General features: G+C 43.8%; 1 protein-coding gene across 2 annotated transcripts in view; it reads left to right on the top strand.

Moving 5' to 3' along the window:
* Positions 1 to 26,991, top strand: part of STAB2 (stabilin 2) — a 215,994-nt gene that overhangs the window by 64,241 nt on the left and 124,762 nt on the right. The window contains exons 14-28 of one of the 2 annotated variants that reach the window (XM_068276927.1): positions 454 to 516; positions 595 to 711; positions 1,857 to 1,910; positions 3,480 to 3,560; positions 5,526 to 5,678; positions 7,187 to 7,218; positions 8,424 to 8,454; positions 8,553 to 8,648; positions 9,413 to 9,499; positions 10,140 to 10,251; positions 12,762 to 12,942; positions 14,891 to 14,984; positions 15,335 to 15,493; positions 23,484 to 23,579; positions 25,603 to 25,698. In XM_068276927.1, coding sequence (XP_068133028.1) covers positions 454 to 516; positions 595 to 711; positions 1,857 to 1,910; positions 3,480 to 3,560; positions 5,526 to 5,678; positions 7,187 to 7,218; positions 8,424 to 8,454; positions 8,553 to 8,648; positions 9,413 to 9,499; positions 10,140 to 10,251; positions 12,762 to 12,942; positions 14,891 to 14,984; positions 15,335 to 15,493; positions 23,484 to 23,579; positions 25,603 to 25,698 — 1,452 coding nt within the window. The remainder of the gene's footprint in view (positions 1 to 453; positions 517 to 594; positions 712 to 1,856; positions 1,911 to 3,479; positions 3,561 to 5,525; positions 5,679 to 7,186; positions 7,219 to 8,423; positions 8,455 to 8,552; positions 8,649 to 9,412; positions 9,500 to 10,139; positions 10,252 to 12,761; positions 12,943 to 14,890; positions 14,985 to 15,334; positions 15,494 to 23,483; positions 23,580 to 25,602; positions 25,699 to 26,991) is intronic. The other variant, XM_068276928.1, reaches the window with a different exon arrangement.

Below are 26,991 nucleotides of genomic sequence, written 5' to 3'. Positions count from 1 at the left end.
GAACTTTTTTATATGATTTCTCGGTTTTTTCTTGACACGAATCAAGTAGTGATGTTCGCTAAGTGTAAGCAGCTACTTGTAATCGGAATTTAAATTAGATAGTGCAGGGGGGGGGGGGGGTAACTTACCTATGCTGCCACCTATAGCTGATGCATTCCACTTGCGGATCATGTAACTCCACTACCTCCTCCTTCAAACCTGGAAGGCGGAAGTAGTGTTGCTATTTGGACCGCGAGCATAGGTGGCGGCATAGGTAAGTTAACCCCCCTCTGCCGCCGGCGACACTGTCTAATTTAAATTTCCATTACGTAGCAAACATCACTAGCAAAAGCACAGAGCCACAGTGGAACAGTTACATTTTATTGACTGTTCATTTATTGTCCACATTAGTGGCTGGTCAGTAAATGTGAAGTAGAAAATGCATTTTCCAACCCCAGAATGTTTTATTTGCAGGAGACGATCATGGAGATCCTGCAGGAAAATGGCAGATACAACCGGTTCAGGTCTTTGCTGGAGGTAGCATGTTTGTCTTTCTCCTAAAGCTGCTAGCTAAAGCTCTACTACTTTGCCTACTATGTACATTGTCTTCCACAGCAATCTAATCTGGGTCCTGATCTGGAGAAGGATGGGCCTTACACCATATTTGTTCCCAACAACAATGCCCTCTCTGAAATGGAAAATGGAACTCTGGAGTATCTGCTATCCAAACAGGTTGACAATTTTATTAAAATGCCCACTCTCTGTATAGCTATTCTAGCACAGAAAGTATAATATTTACATTAACCTGTGATCTCATATTGAAGTTTTCATAGGGAGATGTTCTAGCTTTACTTCATTAATATCAACAGTTAATGTGTCAGACATGTTATATACATCTGGAAAAATGCATATACTGTACAAATGACTACAGCAAATGTTTTACCTGTTTTTTTCTCCCCAAATACAATGAATCATAATGGGAGCATGGGCAGGCCAAGTAATCTGCAAACTTTTCATGGCCCAAGGCAATAAATTAGGGGTACTCTATAATCTAACTGGGATTCAGTGTGGGAGGTATGAGAAAAGAAAGTATAATCAGGTTTATTCATAATCAGAACTCTAACGTGTCCATTAAAAACTATCTTCTCCCCTTTCAGAAGATTAGGGAACTATTAAAAACAAACTTACACCAATACTAAACTGATGAGATAAACAATTGACTCTATAGTGTTATACCTAAATAGGACTTTCCTGTAGCTCTCTAGTATAGTGTTGCAAAACCTGGGTATGGCTTGCCTCTTCCAGCACCCATGTCCCCTGTGGTCATCTGCAGCTAATAGCAAAGATGCTCCCATTCATAACTTTGCTAGTAGCTTTACAATGTGGTGTGAAAAGGTTCCAGTTTGTTTTATGAAACACAACAGTTTGTCCACATAATTGTAAAGTGAGAAAGTCTAAGTTCCTTTTATCACAGGTTTATTTTTAAAGGTGGCTAAACACACAGTTCAGCAGGACTGACATTTGGATGAAATCTACAATTGATTCCCCTAACATAATCTGTAATGTTTGACTTATTCCAATTCCGAATTGGTTAAAAAAAGAAGTCCAGAGGGATATGTAAAATCTTCATTGTATTGAGCGGTGGTTTTGTACTGCCCTTTACAGAGATCTAGGTTTGACCAATACATACAGTATCCTGGACAGTTGTCCACTATAATAACATATAGATTGTGCTATTGCTAGGTCAACATGGAGGACACAGGGCACTGCTAATTTAACTGGTTTTGTGTAGCACAGCCTAGTATTAAATTAAATTATCATAGTTGTTAACGTAACTGATTTTCCTTTTGCTTGTTTTCTTCTGTTTTTATTCCTAGGGGTTCTGGAAACTTCTGGAACTTCTGAGATACCATATTGTCTCATCTGCTGAGGTTAGCATCCTTTTTTTAAGCAACAAATGTATGGAAAAGCAATGATGATGAAACATAACTTAAATTCATTTGGCTGGCTAGGTGTACCCTACAACCTTTTTTTTGAGTGTAAATATATACAAATCATAGTGTGCTTGGAATTATTCCATGGGGCCTCTTTTGCAGTTGATGCCACAAGAATCTGCCTTGTTTGCCCCCTGAATCAAATGGGAGAATTCTGTGTACTATATAGAAATGCTTCTTCCAACTATCTTAATGTACACCTGAAGTGAGGCCAAAAACCCACTAGGAGTGATTTTCTGAGCGCTTTGCGATTTGAAAACTCTTGCTAATGTAATGCTATGGGTGTGATCTCACCGGAGTGATGTGATTTTATAAAAATCCCCCATAGCATTGCATTAACAAGAGCTTTTTCAAATCACTAGCAATTAGAAATCGCTCCTAGTGGGTTTCTGGCCTGACAGCGATATGGATGCTGACCTTTATTTCCCTTTAAACAATGCAAATTGCCTGGCTGTCTTGTTGATCCTCTGCCTCTAATACCTTTTGCCATAGACCCAGGGCCAGCCCGCTCATGAGGCGGGGTGAAACATTTGCCTCAGGCGGCACATCTGGGGGGGCGGCACCCGCCTGTCCGTGGGTGGGGGGCCGGCCGCCGAGCTGGAGGAGTAGCGGGCAGAAAGGGGGTATTGGGCCTAGCGGTGGGGAGGGGGGTCGTACCCCCCCTCCCTCGCCTGGGTCCCCCGATTTGCGCTCCCCTCCAGCTGTAAATAGTTATAGGTACCAGTAATAGGTACCAGTGTATAGATTAAGAGGCAACGGGCGGGGATCACTCACCTTTTCCGCGTTCCAGCGAGCGCTCCACTGACGTCACTTCCTGCAATGCCGCCCACTGTATTGTAAGTGGACGGCGTTGCAGGAAGTGACGTCAGTGGAGCGCACTTTGGAACACGGAAAAGGTGAGTGATCCCCACCCGTTGCCTCTTAATCTATACGCTGCTATTCAACTATTTACAGCTGGAGGGGAGCGCAGATCGGGGGACCCAGGCAAGGGAGGGGAGGTCCGACCCACTGGGGGTGGCGATTGTTTTACATTTTGGCTCAGGCGGCAAAAAGTTTAGGGCCAGCCCTGGATAGACCCTGAACAAGCATGCAGATCAGGTTTTTTGACTGAAGTCTGACTAGTTTAGCCTCATGCATGTGTGTGTGTGATTCAGACACTACTGATGCATTAAAGATCAGCAGTATGGCAGCCTCCATATCCCTCTCGCTTTAGGTGTCCCTTAAAATGAAAAAAAATGTTGTCTTCAGTATTCCCCATAAAGAGATGATACTGTATATTTTCATTACTGCTTGTCCATTTAGCTTCTGTTGCAGTGATTTACATGGCTCTGTGCCCATTAAAATGCAGTAGCTCAATGCCACAATTACTAAACATTTACACAACCATGCACAGCTCAATTCACTACAGTGGGTAATATTGAGTCAATATTGATACACATGAAAGTAAACATTTCTGCTTCACAATGCTTTGAATAAAGGTTTCATTTTCTCTTTGACTTTCTACAGCTGGATGTAGCAAACATTATATCATCCACCCAGATTATGAGTATGGCAAATCAGATGATTCAGTTCAACACCACAAGTATTGTAAGTAGTGGAGTTTTGCTATTCTAGACTTATCCTTTAGCAACTACTCTTTAAAGTTCTGTAGTGAAAATAATGTAATGAATAAAATTGCTTTTTTTTTTTATTTAGTCAGTATTTGCCCATTGTAAAAAATGTCCTCACCCAGATTTACCTTCTGAAATGTATCACCGGTGCAACATCTTTAGTCTTGTCAGGTGATCTATGTGGAATGTTTGTTTTCTGAGAGTTTTGAAGCCAGTGAATAATGCCTGGTCTCCCAGAAAGCTTTAAGAGAAGAATTCTGCATAGCTAAAGAGTTTAGGATAAACATCACTGTGAGGGTGGGGCTACATACCAATATACTCTACTATGTCACTTCAGTGCCTCTGTAAGTTCTATGGTGTATTTTAACCCTTAAAAACCACAGGGCCGGATCACAACATATCCATGTAGTACAGATATACTGTACCGCTCTGCTAGTCCCTGGCAGTGTCTGCTGTATTCACTGCGGTAAAGTTGGTAAGAATAGAGTAGTGGAATAAACTCACAAAGGTGGGTCGCACTCCTGCAACCAGCAACAGAGCCTATGGGAAATTACCCGTTCCGGTTCAGGATCCCAGATCCGCAAGGCAGGTGCTGGTCGGTCGCTCTCCTTAGATTTTGGACATGTAGTGTACAATATACTACCTCGAAGTGTTGGACTATAACTAAGAAAACTTGTAGGAAGTGCCCAAAATGTATCTTAACTTTAAATTATGAGGTAAAGGAGTAATTAGATCTTACCTCCAACAATGAACAAACCACATGGGTAGAAATAATTTTAATGATGCACAATAAACACAACGCGTTTCACGGGTACTGGGCCGCTCCCTTAGGTCAATAAAAAGTACCTAAGTCAGTAGCAGTCGAGAGTGTGGGCGCCTCTTTTCCTAAAAGAGGTGTCGCGAGTGTGGGCGCCTCTTTTCCTAAAAGAGGTGTCGCGAGTGTGGGCGCCTCTTTTCCTAAAAGAGGTGTCGCGAGTGTGGGCGACTCTTTTCCTAAAAGAGGTGTCGCGAGTGTGGGCGCCTCTTTTCCTAAAAGAGGTGTCGCGAGTGTGGGCGCCTCTTTTCCTAAAAGAGGTGTCGCGAGTGTGGGCGACTCTTTTCCTAAAAGAGGTGTCGCGAGTGTGGGCGACTCTTTTCCTAAAAGAGGTGTCGCTAGTGTGGGCGACTCTTTTCCTAAAAGAGGTGTCGCGAGTGTGGGCGACTCTTTTCCTAAAAGAGGTGTCGCGAGTGTGGGCGACTCTTTTCCTAAAAGAGATGTCGCGAGTGTGGGCGACTCTTTTACTAAAAGAAGCACCCATACTTGTGACTGTTACTGATTTAGGCTTTTTTATTTAACCTGAGGGAGCGGACTTGTCCCCCTGAAATGCGTTATCTTTTTTGTGCATCATTAAAATTATTTCTACCTAATGTGGTTTGTGCATTGTTGGAGGTAAGATCTAATTACTCCTATACCTCATGATTTAAAGTTAAGATATATTTTGTGCGCCTCCTACAATTTTTCTTAGCAAAAGAGGTACTGGTTTGTATTGTGTGGGCAAATTTTCTGTAGGCGAAGAATCCCTATTGATTTTCATCTCCTCTTTAAAACTAACTTTTGTTTGATGATGTAAATTTGATCTGGCCTACTCTCTGATGTATAGCACATAGTCCAAAGCAGCACAATTATTATTTTAAGCACCATTTTCAGAAACCAGTCAGTACCGGATGTGTATAGTAACACTGTGTGTGTGTGTATACATATATATATATATATATATATATATATATATATATATATATATATATATATATATATATATATATATATCTCCTATATATCCTCCTATAGGTGCATTTATCATAGCAGTTTGAGGAATTTTCATCAGCGTAGCAAATATTACATTAGTATACATGTGATTTTATCTACGTGTCCATCTGAGCCAACTTCATCTTTCTGTAAAAGGGACAAATTCTTGTGAATGGAGAAGAGGTAGAAGAAGCGGATGTTGCTGCTAAGAATGGCCGGATCTACACTCTGGATGGCGTTCTAATCCCACCTTCTATAATGCCCATTCTACCACACAGATGTGATGAGAAAAGTTATAAGCTGAAACTTGTAAGTACATAAACCTTCTTTAGTACTGTGTGTCCATTCAAATGTTTAAAGGACAACTGACCGGAGAGGGATATGGAGGCGGCCATATTTATTTCCTTTATTATTATTAATTTATAAAGTGTCAACATGTTCCGTAGTGCTGTACAAAGTACATGGGATACATAATAATAGAGACAATGGTATAAACCAATATACGAAGTACAGAGTTGGTACAAAATACAGAATTGGTAATTACAGTGACAAAAGTAATATGAATAAATATGTAACAAATTTCAAGACACAAAAGGGTTAGAGAGCCCTGCCCTTGTGAGCTTGCAATCTAAGGGAATATTGGGGGGGGGGGGGGCAAGAGGTGGGGTAGTATACAATATTCACACCTAGAGGCAGTGTGTTTTAGGTTATCTGGTAGGAAGTACAACCTGGCAGAGGTCAAAGGGGAGCTGACCTAAGGTAGAGCTTACATTTGAGGAAAAAGTGAGTTTTGAGGGCAGGTTTAAAGGGAACCAGAGAGGATCAATTATACATACCTGGGGCTTCCTCCAGCCCCATACACACGGATCGCTCCCACGCCGCCGTCCTCCGCTGCCTGGAGCCGCTGATACCGGGTCCTGTCATTACCACCAGTCGGCGGGCGGACGCGGCCAATTCTCCGCATCACAGGGGGCTCCCTCCATACAGTTACGCGTGTGGCTGCATACTGCGCAGCTGCATGCGTACAGGTATGGAGGGAGCCCCTGTGATGCGGGCAATTGGTCGCGTCCGCCGGAAGTGACGGGCCCGGTACCGGCGTATCCAGGAAGCGGAGGATGGCGGCGTGGGAGCGATCCAGGCTTATGGGGCTGGAAGAAGCCCCAGGTATGTATGAAATCTTTTTCTATTTTTACAATGAATTCCTCTCTGGTTCCCTTTAAAGATATCAAAGGCTGGGGAGTAACAGATGTGTTGTGGCAGGGGATTTACAGAGGAGGGGTCAAGCATTTTTTCACTTTACACCTCCTCTGCCATATTGTAGCTTTCCAAATAACGGTGTTTTAACACTGCTCAGTGTCCTCTCACCTTGCTGGCAGTGCCAAGGATTCTAATGCCTCTGTTTAATGAGGGCTGCCATTTTGATTTTTGGAAATCCTGGGAATTACCTACACAACTGATGTGACATCTGACAGCTGCTGTAGACACTAATGGTTTATGTCTGCCTCTGCTGCTTCCTTGACAGAAGTCCGGAGCTGCATGGTACCATGTCTCAGCATCAGAGATTAGAAAACAGTATTTTTTACTGTAGGACATTTTTAGTACCTACGAATGCTTGCCTAGCTTTAACCACTTACCTACAGCATGGCTATCCCATATGAGGAACTTGTAAAATACTGTAGCCAGTGGATCAGCACTACACTTACCCAGCTAACATTTTCGAAAGAAAGTCAACAAAGGCAGTTTCCTAATTTTTTTCATGTCAGGTGAAGTATGGTTACTGCCCTCCAGATGAATAATCCCATGTTTCTTTGCCCTAGGGATCGTGCACCTCCTGTACTATGGTCCTAACTAGAGTTGGGCCGAACCTCCGATTTTAGGTTCGCGAACCGGGTTCGCGAACTTTCGCGGAAGGTTCGGTTCGCGTTAAAGTTCGCGAACCGCAATAGACTTCAATGGGGATGCGAACTTTGAAAAAAAAAAAAATTATGCTGGCCACAAAAGTGATGGAAAAGATGTTTCAAGGGGTCTAACACCTGGAGGGGGGCATGGCGGAGTGGGATACACGCCAAAAGTCACCGGGAAAAATCTGGATTTGACGCAAAGCAGCGTTTTAAGGGCAGAAATCACATTGAATGCTAAATGACAGGCCTAAAGTGCTTTAAAACATCTTGCATGTGTATACATCAATCAGGGAGTGTAATTAAGGTACTGCTTCACACTGACACACCAAACTCCACTGAACAGAACAGGTATGCAGTGGTGGGTTCACAGAACAGGTATGCAGTGGCAGGATCAATGAACAGGTATGCAGTGGCAGGATCACTGAACAGGTATGCAGTGGCAGGATCAATGAACAGGTATGCAGTGGCAGGATCAATGAACAGGTATGCAGTGGCAGGATCAATGAACAGGTATGCAGTGGCAGGATCACTGAACAGGTATGCAGTGGCAGGATCAATGAACAGGTATGCAGTGGCAGGATCAATGAACAGGTATGCAGTGGCAGGATCAATGAACAGGTATGCAGTGGCAGGATCAATGAACAGGTATGCAGTGGCAGGATCAATGAACAGGTATGCAGTGGCAGGATCAATGAACAGGTATGCAGTGGCAGGATCACTGAACAGGTATGCAGTGGCAGGATCAATGAACAGGTATGCAGTGGCAGGATCAATGAACAGGTATGCAGTGGCAGGATCAATGAACAGGTATGCAGCCAGGGACAAGCTAAGGCTAACTAATCTTTCCCTATGAGAGACTGCAGTAGCTCGCCCTACTCTAACTAATGCAGGCACACGAGTGGCCACGGCCGCCGCTGCCTGCCTATATAAGGGGGGGTGGGGCTCCAGGGGCTAGTGTAGCCTAATTGGCTACACTGGGCCTGCTGACTGTGATGTAGAGGGTCAAAGTTGACCCTCAGTGCATTATGGGGCGAACCGCAATGGGGCGAACTTTTCCGCAATAAAGTTCGCGTGCGGTACCCGCACGCGAACCACCTAGGTTCGCGCGAACCAGGTTCGCCGGCGAACCGTTCGGCCCAACTCTAGTCCTAACCAGCAAATGTCCTGAAGGGTCTACACCCTCAGTAAGAATATACCTTGCTACTCTTCATCTACATACTAAATGTGCATGATAAGTATTCAGATTGTGAACTGATGCAGGGTATCCTTCCTGTCATTCCAGACACTCTTCACACAGATGTGTCCCTTCAGATATACTGTTATGGGGAGTGACTATCCTAGGATTGGCTGTGCTAGATACTGCAACACCACTGTTCCAGTAAGTGTGCTACTCTGTGTTCACCAACAAAAATATACCAGTATCCATCAACACTAACTACCGTGTTTCCCCGAAAATAAGACACTGTCTTATATTAATTCTTGCTCTAAAAGATGTGCTAGGGCTTATTTTCAGAGGATGTCTTAGTTTTCCTATACAAAATGTAAATACTGTATGCTATGCTGAAACACGTGCAACATGCAAAGAGCTTGTGGTTTGCAGATATTGGCTGTCACTTTCAAGAAATTGATTCTGATGATCATGTGAGAGTGTATTTCTTGCAGGCAGAGAACTCTGTCAGGCTCCCCAGAGCATAGGATAAGCTGTGTGTGTGTCCTGGGAAGAGGTGAAGTGCTGCTGATGCTTATCACGACAGATGAGGAGGGATGGCTCCAACAAAAACACAAATTGCCTGACACACATATACAGGACTGTAGAACTCACATTATACTGCTGCTCTGCTGTATCCAGGCTTTGTATTCAGCGTGACTTGCTGGTGCCATGTGGGCTTCTAGCTAGGGCTTAAATTCGTGTGATGTCTTACATTTCAAGCATTCTTGAAATTCCTGCTAGGTCTTATACTCAGGGGATGTCTTACTTTAGGGGAAACATGGTAGTTCTGTTCTCAGAATGTTCACTGATATGGAACACTACTGGCTTAACACTTATTTTTTTATGCCACAATGGCAATGTGTTCATTGTATTGGCCAGACCACTGATGTATGACATGTTCCCTTTTATGTTTCACTCACTGTTATATATAGGTGCCCAAGTGTTGCAAAGGTTTCTATGGTCCTGATTGCAAGCCCTGCCCAGGTGGATTTATTTACCCATGCACTGGGAATGGACAGGTAAGTGCATACCGGTATACTGTATATTGTGCAGCACTCATCATGTGAACAAGGCCCAAAGGAATCTTGAAGTGAGAGATCTGTAAAGACTGCCATCTATTTCTATTTAAAAAAAATGCTGAGAACAAACTTTGCTGCATATGAGAGCATGTTTAAAGGGAACCTGAGGTGAGAGTGATATGGAGACTGTCATATTTATTTCCTTGTAAACATTGCCAGTTGCCTGGCAGCCTTGTTGATCTTCTTCACCACCTGTCAGCTTCTCCCATGCACCGGCCAGGTGTTTGTTAGTGCTGGGCACTGGCAGTGGAGAGTCATTTGTTGCATTGAGCCACACTTGAGCGGGCCGCGGCCATGGTCGGGAAGACATTATGCTTTTTACTTGCTGCAGGTAGCCGCATGTCCATATTCTGACATGTGAGGCTATAAACGTTTCCAATTGGCTGGCTGCATTAAATTGCACTGGAAAGTTGCTCAGTGGCCAGCAGATACGAGGTTGACTTCACCTCACATTTATTTTCACATTTATTTCAGTGATCATCTGCATTGTTATCAAAATCTGTTGACCTGAAACATCTGCCAGTTTGTGGCCAACAATAGAGACTTTAAATTCTGTATTACTTTAACTCCCATGTTTCAGTGCATGGATGGCATGGAGGGGAATGGAACGTGTATTTGTGATGAAGCATTCACTGGATCTGACTGTCGCCGCTGTCTGGACAGCACCATGTATGGACCACGATGTGATAACAGTAAGATCTGTGCTCCGTAATTGAAAATATAATGAAATGCCAACCTGGTAGAAGAGTGCGGTTCTCTTCTGATAACGTCTATTGGGTAGGCTTAGGACGCCAAAAGCCAAAATATCCTAGTGGGAGTTTTATAGAGCAATATAGAAAAACAAATTGGTGTTTTCATCTCCTGGCATCAGCCACAAAACTCAAGTATCTGATCTAAAAGCAAATAACTTATAAGTAATGAGGAAATATCCTATGATTTTGAGTTTATTTTGCAGTAACCAAGCAGCTTGGGGTGACCCACAAGGAGAGTATAGGGAACTAAAAGAGACTGAAAAGCCCTCCTACTATAAAGCAATGCTTAGTTTACTTGGGTACTGTGTTGTACGGGTCCAAGCCCTATCCCATAGAGCCATATCAATCCCTGCCATGCACTGATGAGGACCAAAAGTCCGAAACAGACTGTCTGCATGTGGGGTTGATGCGGCTCTGTAAAATTTAAATCTATAGGCTTGCTATACACAAGGGGTTCTGGATGCTAGCCTGGCTTACAGGGACACAGAGATAATTTGCATGTTCAGTAGCGGTGCATTTTGCACTGGGCTTAAAGGGAACCTAAACTGAGAAGGATGTGGATTTTTCCTTTTAAAATAATACCACGCCTGACTCTCCTGCTGATCCTGTGCCTCTAATACATTTAGCCACAGCCCCTCAACAAGCATGCAGATCAGGTGCTCTGACTGAAGTCAGACTGGATTAGCTGCATGCTTGTTTCAGGTGTGAGATTCAGCCACTACTGCAGCCAAAGAGATCAGCAGGACTGACAAGCAACTGGTATTGTTTAGAAGGAAACATCCATACCCTCTCAGTTTAGGTTCCCTTTAAGGAAATGTGCTTCACCCATCAAAGTATGGCAATTCAGTAGAATACTGACCGACCTTATGATCGCCATATGCAAAAGATGGAAATGTAATGACAAGTCATTAATTTCAGCAATTTTACCAGATTGCCGGATGAAAGATTGTACCACCAGCCAGAAAAATGGCATTGTTCAAGTCACTTGTCCAACATTTAAAGACACACCTCAAACAGCCAAAGAAAAATATCGCAATGAATGACGTATACATTCTTCTTAAATCATTTGCACTCTGGTGTTTTTGTTTGATGATGTCGTCAGGGGTAATAGCTGCTAATAACTTTTGCATGTTAGGAAAGTTTTAATTTTTTTGTAAGATGCGTGAAATCTCTGAGCAATAATTAGACGAGTAGAGCTGCACATAAGACCTCTTTAACCTCCCCGGTGTTCAATTTCTGCAGGATTTTTGTGCTAAAAGAGGTACACATTTTTTAAAGGACATCCAAGGTGACATGATGAGATAGACATATGTATGTACAGTGCCAAGTACACAAATAACTATGCTGTGTTCCTTTTTTTCTTTCTCTATCTGAAAGAGTTAAAACTCCAGTATGCAAGTGACCGTTTCTATAGCGTAACCCTCCCTGACAAGGAATTATAGCCATAAAACCCTTTCCTAGCAGTAAATGGCTTCTGAGAGCAAGAAAGAGATAAAAGGGGTCAATAGTTCATAGATTTTAGCTCTGGCATTCTTCAATGAAGGGGCGACAGGGGGCCGTACACCCTGAATGCACTGAATGGTCTTAATTGACCTCTCTGTCCGGTGAGTGGTACCCTGAAGCAAGGTTTCTTTATAGATTGTACAACAATTGTGGTTGGGAAGTCTAAAGGTGGCCACTAACTGTCCAATTTCTAGCGAAAAATCGTTTGAGCGATCAGAAATTCTGATCAGATTGGTTGTAAATAATCTCCATCAGTGGACACAATCGATTATGAACGAGTGAAAAAAAAATGTCGCCCGAATGAATTTTCGTCGAAAGAAAATTTGGATTTTCTTGGTGGTCATGATAGATAGGAAGCAAAGATTGGTTAGTTGATGGTGTAGTGAACGATTTTTCGTCCGATCAGAATTTCTGATTGCTCGAACGATTTTTCGCTAGAAATTGGACAGTTAGTGGCCACCTTAAGAGAGTGCAGCTTTTTATTTTATGCATTCTTCAATGAATGTGTCAATCGGAAGAGGCCATGAACAGTAAAAACTTAAAATGAAGGAAGTGATGAACATAAAAGAATGGATGGAGATCGCTGCCGGGAATGGCAGAGAGGATGTTGAGAACGTGCTCAGAGGGAGGCTGCGAGTTGCCAGCGAGGGATCCCGCATGCCAGTGGCACCCCAGGTGAGTATTGGTAATTGCTGGACTAGCCTGACTCATCCATACTCTTCCTAGCTAGTTTTTATGGATGAGTCAGGCTTGCCCTTAACGCTAGGAAGATTAACTATAACATGCATGCCAAGGGTCAAAGGCTCTTTCAGTATGTGCAGTATTGTTTGATTTTCATTTATTGGGTATGATCAGCTTTAATCAGTTTAGCTGATTTTGTTTGACGCAATCACATATATAACAAAAATATCTGCTTATTAATGCAAGCTAATCTCCCTTGGATTTAGAATGCCGATGTCTCCATGGAAGGTGTGATAATCATGTAGAAAGTGATGGAAGCTGCTTGCCTGGCACTTGCACGACTGGTTATACTGGGAAGTTCTGTGATACGAAGACCATGCCATGTGGACCATTAGTAAAGTACTGCCATGCTCATGCTGAGTGTGAATACAGCAAAGTCATACCTAGGTACATCACAGTACTCTACAGAAGAAGCATCAATAATCATCGAAACTTAAACAAGCAATATCAGCAAAGGCAATGTAAAACGAATAGACGCCACCTTGAGGCTTTCAATGTTATTCTTAATATCAAAATAACACCGGTGAAGGATAATGTTGTCATTTATAATTTTTTTTAATGGCTTGACATTAGAGACCCCTATACCTTTGTAGCTATAAATTATCTCTGCATTGACCTAGTATTTACCTTAATAATAAACACCAGTCACTTTGGTAGTATGTACAAAAAAGATGCAGACTGGGCTGCAGATGGCTGTACGGCCTGGAACCCACTACAAAGCGCAAATCGATATCGCAATCGCTAGCGTTTTAATAAGCATTTTGTAAAGGATTTCATGAGCATTTTTTGTTCTATCAGTTATAATTATAGTAATCCTCCTATGCCTTTTTCATTATCATACCCCATTATCCATCATCTCCCCACCCCCGTTAGGTTGCTCCTGTAATGGTGGCAAAGTCCAATAGGAAAAGGTCTCACCTAGCTGTGGAAGCTGGAAGGACCCGTACGGGTTTACCAGCGGTCAGACTTTTGTCCCTCTTGGTCAGAGACCAGACTTGCGAACAGTGGGTCCTGGACGGTGATCATTGTTCCAGGTGGTTGCAGAGTCTACATGGTGCAGATACGCTAAGAGGTGAGTTCAAGAGTGCCCTGCTGGTACGTGTGGGTGTCCGTGGCAATGTGTGAAGGTTAGAATGACAGGGAGTGGACAGAACGGAGTTACCTGCAAGGGTTTTTACTGCAATGCGTTTTGCAGTGGGGAGGTCACCCTTGCTTTATTAAGCATACATACATGCATGCTTGATAAACCAGAAAGCAAGATGAGACCTTTCCTATTGGGCTTTGCCCGCATAATACCGTCTATTACAATGTGCACTTTTCGCTTCCCTTTGTCTCCTTCCCCATTTGCTTTGTCTCTGATGTGCTGGTCCTCTCATTATATTGCCTTTTCCCGCTGAAACCATTACTGTTCCTAATTTGTAGTGTTCCTCTTTTATAGTGCTTCCTTTTATAGCTCTCATTATGGTGCCCCTGCTATAATGCCTCTATCACAGTATGGACTATGGAGTACATCACTCCACCCTAATAGACAATGCACCTACCAAGCAACTAGCACATATCTACTGTCCACACCACTATATCCTCTGCCATACATCCTCATCTCACTGCCGTAATGTGTCTGCAGCACTCTCTCACAGCCAGTCTATATATTATCTCTCTAGACGCCAAGATTCTATTTTTAATGCCATTTTTTTCTTTTGTGGGCGAACTTTGTACTGTAAATGTTCGAGTATATTCGGTAGTTGACCTTTGGATGACTAATGTTAATCTGTATATGTAGTGGAGAAACCGCGCCACTTTAAATATCAACTGCTCCAGTGGACTAGATGTTCCTCCAACACCCTAAATACCAAAAGATTAATTATATGAAATGTCCACAGCGCTAGAGAAAATGTAAACCAATTTTATTGTATTACAATAAAAATCAATGGTACCAATCTGACCTTAAACTGAAATAGCACCTGTCCCCTTAAAACACATGCAACCACAATCACAGCACTCTCTCCAACTCACTGCAGTGAGCACATTAGATATGTAAAAAAAAAAAAAAAAAAAAAAAAAAAGAGGATCCCGGAAAAAAGTCAAAAAGGTCCACTGATGAAAAAAAATTCACTAAATAAAGTGTTGGAATAAAAATCCTGATTTGGTAGGAATACATAAAAGTTATCCTCGAGATGCATGCATTACATGGAACAAATCCATAATAAACTGAAGCAGTAGATTAGTGCACAAGTTCATGCAGGCAGTCAGCTTGGATCTACAAGTTGGATACTATGACTCCAAAGGGCCTCAGTTGTGATTTTGAAATGTTAATGTTAATCTGTGTTTGTTTTAGCTGTGTGTGTAAACCAGGATATGAAGGTGATGGCTACCACTGTACTGAAACAAATCCTTGCCTTGCTGCTGGTAAAAAGCTCTGCAATGCAAATGTGAGTTTATTCCCATACTGTTCCTTTTCTTTTGAAACCTATTGCTTTTAAAATATTTGCATGTGCATGTTTTTGTTTAGAATTCAATGCATTTGCTTAGCTACAGTGCAGTATATGCATACATGTATACCTCTTCTTACCTCTCCTGTCATCATACATTGGTTAACTGCCCAACCTTGAGTGATCCTCACAATTTGTCATTATTTTCTACTTATTACATTTTTACTAGTTACTTTTAGAGGTACAAATTGAAAAAAAAAGGCAAAATGTCTCTCTTACTGACATGAATGCTTTTATTGGTGTAATAGAATGTCTGTAATGTGTGCTGTGCCAATAATCATGTATGGCAGGCTGAGTGCATTCCAATGGGAGCAGGAAGCCACAAGTGCGTGTGCCGGACAGGATGGACGGGAGATGGAGTGGACTGCACAGAGATCAATAACTGTCTGCTGTCTAATAAAGGAGGGTGCCATGCCAATGCTACGTGTGTGTATATTGGACCTGGTCAGGTAAGCAAGTATGAGTAAACTTATGTGTTATGCCAATATTAACTATGTAATGTACCATCATATCTACCTAAGAAGAAGATTCATCTATTAGAAGAAGAAAACAAAATAGAAATATAAAATATAATTTTGTCTTTCATTTTCCCATGCTGGCATTACTTCAAGTAGTTGTACCTTTTTATGTGTGAATGAATGTATAGACCAAATGTGGTACAAATGTAGCTCACTGGGCATACTCAGTCTTTATTTACAAATCTATTGCCATCCTCTATTTTAATAGCCCCATAACTCAACTTTTGTATCCAATCATCATGTCTAAATAAATCTGTTTGTTTTTGATATTCCACCATGATAGTTACCTAAAAGGGTAGATTAACTGATAGCTGTGAAGAGTTAGCTTGACCTCTCTGCCCCACCAGTGGCAGGTCTGGGCTCCCTGGGGCACAATGCTAAAGAGTACCTACAGGTTCTCAATGAGATGCTAATTATTCTGACTTGCATGAAAATGTTATGCAAATGTATATACGACTTAACTCTGGGCCAGTCCTATTCAGCAGAAAGTGCACTTGATTGGCCCAATTCTAAACTGCACGACATTTGCATGTAGGCCAGAATTATTTGCATCTTATTGTCCATCTCTAGTCAACACAGTTGGTTGCTTGGATTTCTGTCTCAGGCTCCAAGATGACAATTCTTTGGTCTGCATGTTTGGCAGCAGTTAATTAGCCGAAGTAAAGTGGAGCAAAGTACTAATCTGTGAGAAAAAAGTATGTAATTGTAATCAAGGTGAGGTCAGGAAAGGTACTCTTAGTGCAGTTGTAACAGGGCCGAGGCACAGGCTGGAGAGGCTCCAGCCTCAGGGCGCAGTGTAGGAGGGGGCGCAGAATTAATTCAGCTGTCATTCCTAATTGTGTTTAAAGCAGAAAGAAATAAGAAAAGAAGATACATGGAAGTGACTACAAGCCAGATAACTAGAGATTAAGGTGTTGGGGGCCCTGGGGTGCCTCTTAGTCTAATAGCAATCAGTGTGTGACGGCTGGGGGGGAGGGATGGAGGGGCGCACTTTGGCGTCTCAGCCTTGGGTGCTGAGTTGTAACATAGGCAGGATGTCAAGGTAATTGAAACAACCCTTTTTTTTTTTTTTCAAAAGAAAGTGACATTGCTCACAAGGAATTCACCAACATCACAGTCCCTTTGTGTAGACCAGCAGATGGTGTTGGAACTCACTTAATGCTGGATCAATGCAAAATTATTTTGTTTCAGGCTTGATTGGTCACTAAAATATACCAGTAAATTCTAAACATTACAATAGCAGCAGTGTTTGAATCGCGCATCTGAAACAAGCATGCTGCTAATCTTGTCAGATTGGTGTCAGAAACACCTGATCTGCTGCATGCTTTAGCGTCTGTGGCTAAAAGCATTATGCTTGGGCATACACGGGTCGATAATTCTTATCAATCAAGCCGGTGATGGCTCGATTGATAATTTCTCTAATTGCCATCCGGGACAATCCGAGATCCGGTCCCGCCCAGGATCTGGGGAAACATAACCCCAAGAAGATTAAAAGCCCCCGCCCTCCCTCAAACCTCAGTTTATCTGTGTTTCCGTGATGGAAACACCCAGGAAGGCAAGCTCCGTGTGCATTATTTTTTATCTACTCACCGCAGGGTGAGTTCATGACGGGAGGTGAGGCAGCTTGGGCGGAACAGAGGGGACGCCGGCTGCAGACCTCCACACGCGGCGGGTAACGGCTTCCGTGTGGTGTATGGCCGTTACACCGCTCGTCCCTTCTCAGAGGCCGGCTCTGCAAGGCGCATCCGCGCTCTGATCGGCCCCCGGAAGTGAGGTAGTACGGGGGCCGGAAGTGGGCGGGCCGTGAGACCCAGGAAGCATTCAAGCAGACTCCTGGCGTCTCCATTGCACCTGCAATCTTCCGCAGCGTGGAAGCGTGGAAGGATGTCTCAGCAGAAGGGAGAGCAGCCGCAGCAGCAGCCACAGCGGGAGTCAGATTCTGCGGGTCCTGCTCCTAAACCCTCATCGCAGGTGCAGCCATCGGGTACAAGTGGGGTAAGCCTCCAGTGGAGGATGAGGCTTACTTTTCATACCATGTGTTTTATGAATGATGGCATTTTCAGGTCTTTTTGTCTTTGCTTGTTTCTTTTTAGACAAAGACTGATCCAAAATCTTCTGCTCAGACCAAGACTTATAAAAGATGTGGCTTATGTAGCAGTAAGATTGCATTAGATGCCCCTAGGAACTTATGTCAGGGATGTACTGATGCCATTGTAGCTTCTCATTCCACGGATATACTAAAGGGTGTTATGGAAGCTGTAAATAAGAATATGCAGGAAACATTGGACAAATTTAAAGAATCATTCGTCCCCCCTGCTAGTGAGCCCCTTCCAGGGTCCTCTTCAGATTTATTTTCCCAACCTTCCGCCTTGGATATTTTGGGGGGCGAGGAGGAGGATGTTGAGGCAGAGGAGGAGGAGGAGGGGGTTTCTATTTCTCAGGAGGAAAGGGAACAGTTTCAGTCAGAGGATTCAGATAAGGAGGAGACTATTAAGACTCCAAGGTTCTTGTTCACTCCCGATGAATCTTCTGAGCTGCTTAAGGCTGTCTACACTACGGAACAGATTAAGGAATCTGTTCCAGATTTAACCCCTCAGGATCAAGTCTATTCGGGTTTGGGACAGACTAAAGGCAGAGTTTTTCCCATACATAAAACTCTCCAGGAAATTATTACCTCCCAATGGCAGAATCCTGAGAGGCCTCTATTTATTCCCAAATCTGCAAAGAGAAAATACCCTTTTGAACAAACAGATATTGATAAATGGACAAAGTGTCCAAAGTTGGATGCCTCCTTGTCCAAATATTCCAAGGACTCCGACCTGTCTTTTGAAGACGCAGGAGTTCTTAAGGACGTGATGGACAAAAAGGTTGATTCCCTTCTTAAAAAAGCCTGGGAGTCAGCAGCGTTTGGTTTCATCCCAGGTATTTCAGCCACCTGTATTGCCAGGAACCTTAGAATTTGGATGGATAATCTCATCGATCAAATTTCTAAGGGTGTTCCACTTAAGGATTATGCAGCTTCGCTGCCGGTTGTCCTTAGGGCAGTCGCGTTTTTAGCGGATGCGGTTACTGAACTCATTCGGGTTTCAGCGCGTACTACAGCGCTTGTCAACTCGGCCAGAAGGGCTATATGGCTGAAAGCCTGGGAAGGGGACCAGACATCAAAGAATAGACTTTGTTCTATTCCTTTTGAGGGAAACCTTTTGTTCGGATCAGGGTTAGATGAGGTTTTGTCTCGCTCAGCAGAAAAAGGCAAACAGTTCCCAAATAAGAGGAAGACGTTTAGGGGGAAGAGACCTTTGGTTCCCAACAAACAAACGGTGGAGCAATCAAAAAATAAGAATGTGCAGAGAAAATGGTCCTTTCCGAAGGGGAGAGGCAGAGGGGGATTCACTCTTGGTAAGACTGAACCCCCCAAAAGCAATAAATGACTTTTTACCGGTGGGGGGAAGACTGATTTATTTTCGGTTAGAGTGGGAGAAATTGAATCCCGATCCTTTTGTGTTACGAATTATAAAGCAGGGCTATCGTCTTCAGTTTTCCAGTCTTCCCCCTCAAAGGAGGTTTTTGAACCCGATTCCAAGAGACCCAGAAAAGGCCAGGGGTTTGGAAGTGGAGATTCAAAAACTTTTAGAAAAAAGAGTAATTTTGATAGTTCCCCAGGAAGAAGAATTCCAGGGATACTACTCCCACGTGTTTCTGGTGAAGAAAACCAGCGGGGAGTTCAGGTTTATCCTGAATCTAAAATCTCTCAATCCGTTTCTGGTGTACAAAAAGTTTCGGATGGAGAGCATCTACTCTGTGAGAGCTCTCTTACAGGGCAAGGAATTTTTCGTCTCAATAGACCTCCGAGACGCTTATCTGCACATTCCTATGTTTCCTCCACATCAAAGATTTTTGAGGTTCGCAATAAAGGACCACTCCCACATACGGCACTTTCAGTTCCAGACTATGCCCTTTGGAATAGCATCAGCACCTCGAATTTTTACGAAGGTACTAGCGGAAGTCATGAAAGAAATGAGGCTCCAGGGGATATCAATTGTTCCATATCTGGACGACCTACTTATTTTTGCAGAGACAAAGGACTTAGTCATATCCCACAGGGACATTGCAATCAGAATGTTAACAGAGGTGGGATGGATAGTGAATTACGAAAAATCATCCCTGACTCCTGTTCAGGAGATTACTTTTCTGGGGTACAAAATAAATTCTATAGACAGAAAGATTTACTTACCTTCAGGGAAGATCGCAAAGATTCAAGCAGAGGTAAGCAATTTGCTTACAAGGGAGATGTGCCCTCTTCGTCTGATCATGCGAGTGCTAGGTCTATTTTCATCAGCAATTCCGGCGGTCACTTGGGCTCAAGCTCATGGCAGGGAGCTTCAGGCATTACTACTAGCCAATTGGGACAAATCCCAACAGACTCTAGATCTCCCAATTTTCATCCCAGAGACAGTAAAGGTCAGTCTATCTTGGTGGCTGAAGAATCAAAATCTAGATCAGGGGAGGTTTTGGAGGCAGTACGATCCGATAAAAATCTTTACGGATGCAAGTTCATGGGGCTGGGGGGCGACTTCCATGGGTCATCATGTCCAGGGAAGTTGGCCCTGCTCGATAAGAAAAAGGTCATCCAATTTCAGGGAACTTCTGGCAGTTCAAAGGGCCCTTCTATCTTTTCACTCTCAGATAGAAGGGAATCACGTCTTGGTTTTTTCGGACAATGTCACGACCGTGGCTTACCTATCAAAGCAAGGAGGCACGAGATCCAGGGATCTAATGCTTCTGTCGTCGGAAATTTTTTGCTGGATAGAACCTCGGATTCTGTCCTTGTCTGCGGTTCACATAAGGGGTGTCCTCAATGTGGAAGCAGACTTCTTGAGCCGTCAGCAGGTCAGTCAAGCGGAATGGGAACTTCATCCGGAAGCTTTCCAGTTAGTGACAGACAAATTCGGAATTCCGGAGATAGATCTTTTCGCTTCCCCGGAGAACGCGAAGGTAAAACGGTTTTTCTCCCTTCACAAAAGCCAGGGTTCTATGGGATTGGATGCCCTAAATCTCCCTTGGGGGTTCAGGTTGAGTTATGCGTTTCCCCCGATTGCCCTCCTTCCACAGGTTCTGGTGAAGTTTCAGGGCGAGTCGGGGAAACTAATCCTCATAGCTCCCCAATGGCCAAAGCGACCATGGTACGCAACTATACTAAAGATGGCGGTGGAACCTCCCTTTCCACTACCCGTTCGTCCGGATTTACTGATCCAGGGTCCCCTGGTTCATCCCAGGCCTCAGTTATTCAGACTGGCCGCCTGGATCCTGAGAGGGTGATTCTGAGAGACAAAGGTCTTTCTGAGAAGGTTATTGACACGCTTTTAAAGTGTAGAAAGCCAGTAACTCAGAAGATCTATCGCAAAGTATGGAAAGTATACTCATCATGGTGTCGGGTTCGTTCTAAAGAGCAGCACTTGACCAGTTCTGTCTTAGATTTTCTTCAAGATGGATTTGATATGAAGTTAGCTCCTAGTACTCTTAAGGTCCAGTGTTCGGCGTTGTCGATCCTATTGGACAGACATTTAGCACAGGAGGGATTGGTAAAGAATTTCTTTAAAGCACTACAAAGATCGACTCCAGTTAAACAAAAGATATTTCCAGAATGGAATTTATCTTTAGTTTTGAACAGTCTCATTAAGGCTCCCTTCGAGCCTCTGGAGGATATTGACATAAAGTTTCTGACCCTTAAACTGGCTTTTCTAATTGCGATTACGTCGGCTAGACGTTTGAGCGATCTCCATGCATTATCCATTAAAGATCCTTTTTTGATCATATGTCCAGATAATGTCAGGTTAAGATTAGATCCGGCCTACCTGCCTAAGGTAGCATCAGAATTTCACAGATCTCAGGAAATTATTCTTCCATCCTTCTGTTCAAATCCCTCGGGAGAAAAGGTGAAGGGTTTTCACTGCTTGGATGTCAGGAGGTGTCTTTTGATTTACCTCAATAGATCCAGGGAATTCCGTAGATCTAGCAGCCTTTTAGTACTATTTTCAGGGAAGAATAGGGGTCTTCAGGCATCCAAACAGACTATAGCCAGATGGGTGAGACAAGCTATTTCCCTAGCATACGAAAGTAGTAATTGTCCAGCACCAGTCAACATTAAAGCCCATTCGACCAGGTCATTATCCACATCATGGGCAGAAAGAGCAGGGGCCACCATTCAGCAGATATGCCAGGCGGCAACATGGTCGAGCACGTCAACTTTTATCAAGCACTACAGAGTGGATGTGCTGTCTCAGCAGGACCAGTCGTTTGGCAGAAAGGTGCTACAGGCGGTGGTCCCTCCCTAGGTGAGCCTTTAAGATTCTTAAAGGACTTTCTTGTCTATCTCTCGGATTGTCCCGGATGGCAATTAGAGAAAGACTCCTATTAGACCTACCGGTAATGGAGTTTCTAATTGCCATCCGGGACAACGCTTAGTACCCTTCCCTTTCCTGACTCGCACCTTTTTCGCTATTTAGAGTTAATTCCACAGAGGGATTATAGGGGTCACTATTTGGTGTATAGATTTTTTATCTCCTTCATCTTGGTGTTTCTAGTCATAGGTACTTTTTAGACGCACTGAGGTTTGAGGGAGGGCGGGGGCTTTTAATCTTCTTGGGGTTATGTTTCCCCAGATCCTGGGCGGGACCGGATCTCGGATTGTCCCGGATGGCAATTAGAAACTCCATTACCGGTAGGTCTAATAGGAGTCTTTCCGACATGTCCGATCACCACGCGGATCGATTCCCCACTCGATACCTGCGGGCGGACAATAGCGGAAATCGAGAGGAAGATAAGGAAGCGCCCGCGGGGACGAGTTGGAATCGATCCGGGCGGCCGCGGGGAGGCGCCGGGAGTCAATCCTGCGGCTAATCGAGCAGCCGGATCTAACCGTGTATTCCCAGCATTAGAGGCAAAGGATAAGCAGGACAGCTGGGCAACTGGTATGGATTAAAATTAAATAAGGCCTCTTTTCCACGGGCAGTTGATAGGCAGTGAAATGCCTCTCAAACTATCACAACTGCTTGCTGTTACTTGGTAACTGCTCACTGCTGCCTGGTAACTGCACACTGCGGCCTGGTAACTGCTTGCTGAGAACACAGTTCAACAGCTTGTAGAAAAGAGGCCTAAATGTTAGCCTCTATATCCCTCTCATTTTGGCTTACCTTTAAATGGTTTGTTTGGGTCAGCCTTATGCTACAAACTGTACCTGATGGAGAATATTATTGAACGGTCGGATCAAATCTGCAAACACAGCCAACTTGTGTGGCCATCAGATTCTTTACAAATTACAATCCCTGGTTCGGTTTTCTGTTTAGAAAAATGTTCTCCTTTAAAAAGGACAATGCCAAGAATCCTTCCTAGATGCCGTCAAATCAAATGTAGTTCTAACTTCTTACTGAAAGAGCTATGCTGTGGAGACTATTATGCTTGACTATCCCTACATCAGCCACCCAATCATGCATAAAGAAGATCTTGCTATAAAAAAAACAAACGCATCTACTTGGTTTGGCTATTGCAGTAAGCATAATAAAATGTTGTTATTGTTGACTACGCTGATATTTTAGTGCATCATCCCTATAGAATTAACTTATTTTCCTTCTTAAAACTGCTGATGTCTCAGTATGTCTATTATGACTAGGAATGGTCAATGATATGCAAATTGAGCTGAGTTGTTACAAAACTATGCAATTTCTGTATTCAAATTCATGCAGCTTTAAATGGCCAATTTGAATTCCACCTTTGCGTTATTTGTGAGTGCTCCATTTTTAAGCTATATACATTTAATTATAGAATTTATGTAATCCTGCATCAACCTTGAATTTTTTTGCATCTCATTGACCATCCCTAGTTATGACTGTTACAAATGTTTTTGTTCTCTTCACATCCACAGAGTGATTGTGAGTGCAACCCAGGATTCAGGGGTGATGGCATTGACTGTGAGCCTATCAACACTTGCCTAGGAGAATCGGAAAAGTGTCACCTTTTGGTAAGTTTCTTCAACGACACAGAGGGTACGTTTTAACTACAGTTCCACTTTGATGACTGCTCGAGGGTTAAAGCAGTAGGATCAGCCATACTATGCCAGGGAAAAAAACACATACCGTATATAAGTAGATAAATACTTGATCTACTTACATAACACATGTATTGTACTGTCCACGTTTTGATTTCAGTGAATGTTATATAGTAAATGATGAGAATTCTGTTCCTGGTGGGGGCCATGTCTTTTGCCCACAGTAAAGGCTAACTCGTGATGTCATTTCTGCCCTTTACTTTTTTTCTTGTCTCCTCCAATCACTGAGTCACCTCAGCCTTGCTTGTAAACACAAGTGAGTACAGGATCAGGTTTCAGATAAGCAGCAGGCAGGGAAATAAAGGGAAGAGGAGGAATATATTATAGATAAAAAGAACCCCCAGCATGCAATTCTTTGGCACCGACTACTAAAGAGCCAGTGCTCCTAAGGTATATGATAACTCCAAATCATAACAGCAGAAAATGTTTTGAAAGTTTTGAATGCAGGATTAGCATCTTTATCACTTAATACACTCAGACCTGTTGCTGTTGAAATTAGATTTTTATGGTGAAGATACCGCTTTAAAGGGCCTATATTTATTGAGAGTTGATCTAAAAAAGATCACAACTTTTTATTTCTTCACTATTGAAATCCTTTACAACCCCATATTTATAAAACCACAAACAGGTTAGCTTTCCTTTAAGAACTGAGGAACCATATGTCCCCTAAAGTTGTCATCTGAAGCCTTATTCACTTGCATTATGCTGGGTTTACACCATACAATTTTCTGTTAGATTCTTCTGTTAGATGTTTCTGTTAGATTTCTGTTAGAATGCATAATTAGATTATTTTCTGTAGAGAATGGTCATTATCTCTGGTGCATTGTCTTCTGTTTATCTCCTACTGAGTATAACAATGCCTACTGTATATTCCTGCGTATAAGACTACTTTTTAACCCTTGAAAATCTTCTGAAAAGTTGGGGGTCGTCTTATACGCCGGGTGTCATTGATGCCGGGTGATACCTCCCATCCTGTTACCGCCTCTCAGAACTCGCTGCTGAGGACTGCAGTGAAGTTGCGCAGGCGCACATGTGTGAGATCTGAGAGGCAGGTAAATAGGATACGAGGGTGGGCCAGACAGGGGAAAGAGGCATGTTCTATGGGCACAGCGCGATCTATTCTTGCATACCGTTCTGATAAACAGGTAGACAAGGAGAGCTGACCGACCCACTTAGGGAGAGTTGACCAATCCAACCAGTCAATTGACTATATACTGTTATATACTGGCTACCACAGACAGTACAACACCAGTATCTGTTCATACATAGCACCAGTATTCGATTTTTTTTTAATTGTTATTTGGTGTGTGTTGGAAGATGGGTAGTCTTATACGGCAAGTATATCCCAAACTCTATTTTAACTGGAAAAGTTGGGGGGGTCGTCTTATATGCCCAGTCGTCTTCTACGCCGGAATATACGGTAATTGCTCGGCAGATAGATCATAAGATAAATTTCCAACATGTTGAACTTTATCTATCTGGCAGGTAAATCTAACAGAAAATTGTATGGTGTAAACCCAGCATTACATTGCAAAGGTTTTTTTTTTTTTGGTTTTTTTTACAGTTTGTGACTGTAATGCTGGGCATACACGGATAGATTCTTCTTTTCAATCGAGCCGCTGATGGCTCGATTGATAATTTCTGACAGGTCCGATTGCCCGCCGGATTGATTCCCAGCTCGATACCTGCGGGCGGAAAATAGCGGAAAACGAGCAGAAGATAAGGAAGCGCCCGCGGGGAAGAGCAGGAATCAATCCAGGCGCGCGTGGGGATGCAGTGGGAGTCGATCCGGCGGCTAATCGAGCTGCAGAATCTATCAGTGTATGCCCAGCATTAGTGTGCTATTCTTGTTCTGTTTTCAGCCTGTACACATCTTAACTTTTTGACGTCTGCTACAAATTACCCATGTTACCCATCTATTGTCTTTTTTTTTCAGGCCACGTGCCAGAAGGTAGCCTCAGGGTTCTGGGAGTGCGTGTGTAATGAAGGTTATCAAGGTGATGGGAAAATATGCTACGGCAATATTGCCGATGTAAGTTTCCTCAACATCAGATAAAACAAGTACAGGAGAGTCGATTGTTTGCTAATAATAAGTGCTGCTTATCAGCATCACTGCTTATTCCAAGTATTGTCTGTTCTAATCAGCCCCGTTTCTTGCCCCGTGCGGAGCGTGCCGCCGCCCGGGGCGCTGTTGGGAGGGGGGCGCTATAATGGAGGGGGGAGCCGGAGCCGCGGGGAGGGCAGCCCGACCTCTCCCTCCCTCTCCTCTCCCGGACGCCCTCCGTGCTTCCCCCTCAGATGCAGAGTCCGTGAGCAGCAGGGAAGCGCTGTTTACAACTCACCGGCTGCCTGGCTCCAAGCGCTGCTCTCTCGCCGCTGGTCTCCTCTCTCTCTCTGTATACGTACTGATACACGCTGCTTCCTGTAGCCGGAAGCAGCGTGTATCAGTATGTATACAGAGAGAGGAGACCAGCGGCGAGAGAGCAGCGCTTGGAGCCAGGCAGCCGGTGAGTTGTAAACAGCGCTTCCCTGCTGCTCACGGACTCTGCATCTGAGGGGGGAGCACGGAGGGCGCCCGGGAGAGGAGAGGGAGGGAGAGGTCGGGCTGCCCTCCCTGCGGCTCCCCCCTCCATTATTGGGGGCATCTACCTATCTAACCTATTCTGGGGGCACCTACCTAATCTAACCTACGCTGGGGGGCAGCTGCTAATCTAACCTACGCTGGGGGCACCTACCTATCTAACCTACACTGGGGGGCACCTACCTAATCTAACCTACACTGGGGGGCAGCTACCTATCTAACCTATACTGGGGGCAGCTACCTAATCTAACCTACGCTGGGGGGCAGCTACTTATCTAACCTATACTGGGGGCAGCTACCTAATCTAACCTACGCTGGGGGGCAGTTACCTATCTAACCTACACTGGGGGGCACCTACCTAATCTAACCTACGCTGGGGGGCAGCTACCTATCTAACCTACACTGGGGGGCAGCTACCTATCTAACCTACACTGGGGGGCAGCTACCTAATATAACCAACACTGGGGGGGCAGCTACCTATCTAACCTACACTGGGGGGCAGCTACCTAATCTAACCTATACTGGGGGGCAGCTACCTATCTAACCTATACTGGGGGGCACCTACCTAACCTATACTGGGGGGCACCTACCTAACCTATACTGGGGGGGCAGCTACCTTATCTAACCTATTCTGGGGGGCACCTGTCTAATCTAGCCTATACTAGGGGGCACCTACCTAATCTAACCTATACTGAGAGGCACCTACCTATCTAACCTAGGGGGGGGGCGCAATTTTTACACCCT

Source organism: Hyperolius riggenbachi, chromosome 3, assembly GCF_040937935.1.
Source record: "Hyperolius riggenbachi isolate aHypRig1 chromosome 3, aHypRig1.pri, whole genome shotgun sequence".
In the NCBI taxonomy this organism is placed as follows: Eukaryota; Metazoa; Chordata; class Amphibia; order Anura; family Hyperoliidae; genus Hyperolius; species Hyperolius riggenbachi.
The sequence above is the reverse complement of the archived record's forward strand: the minus strand, read 5'-3'. Positions and strand labels throughout refer to the sequence as shown.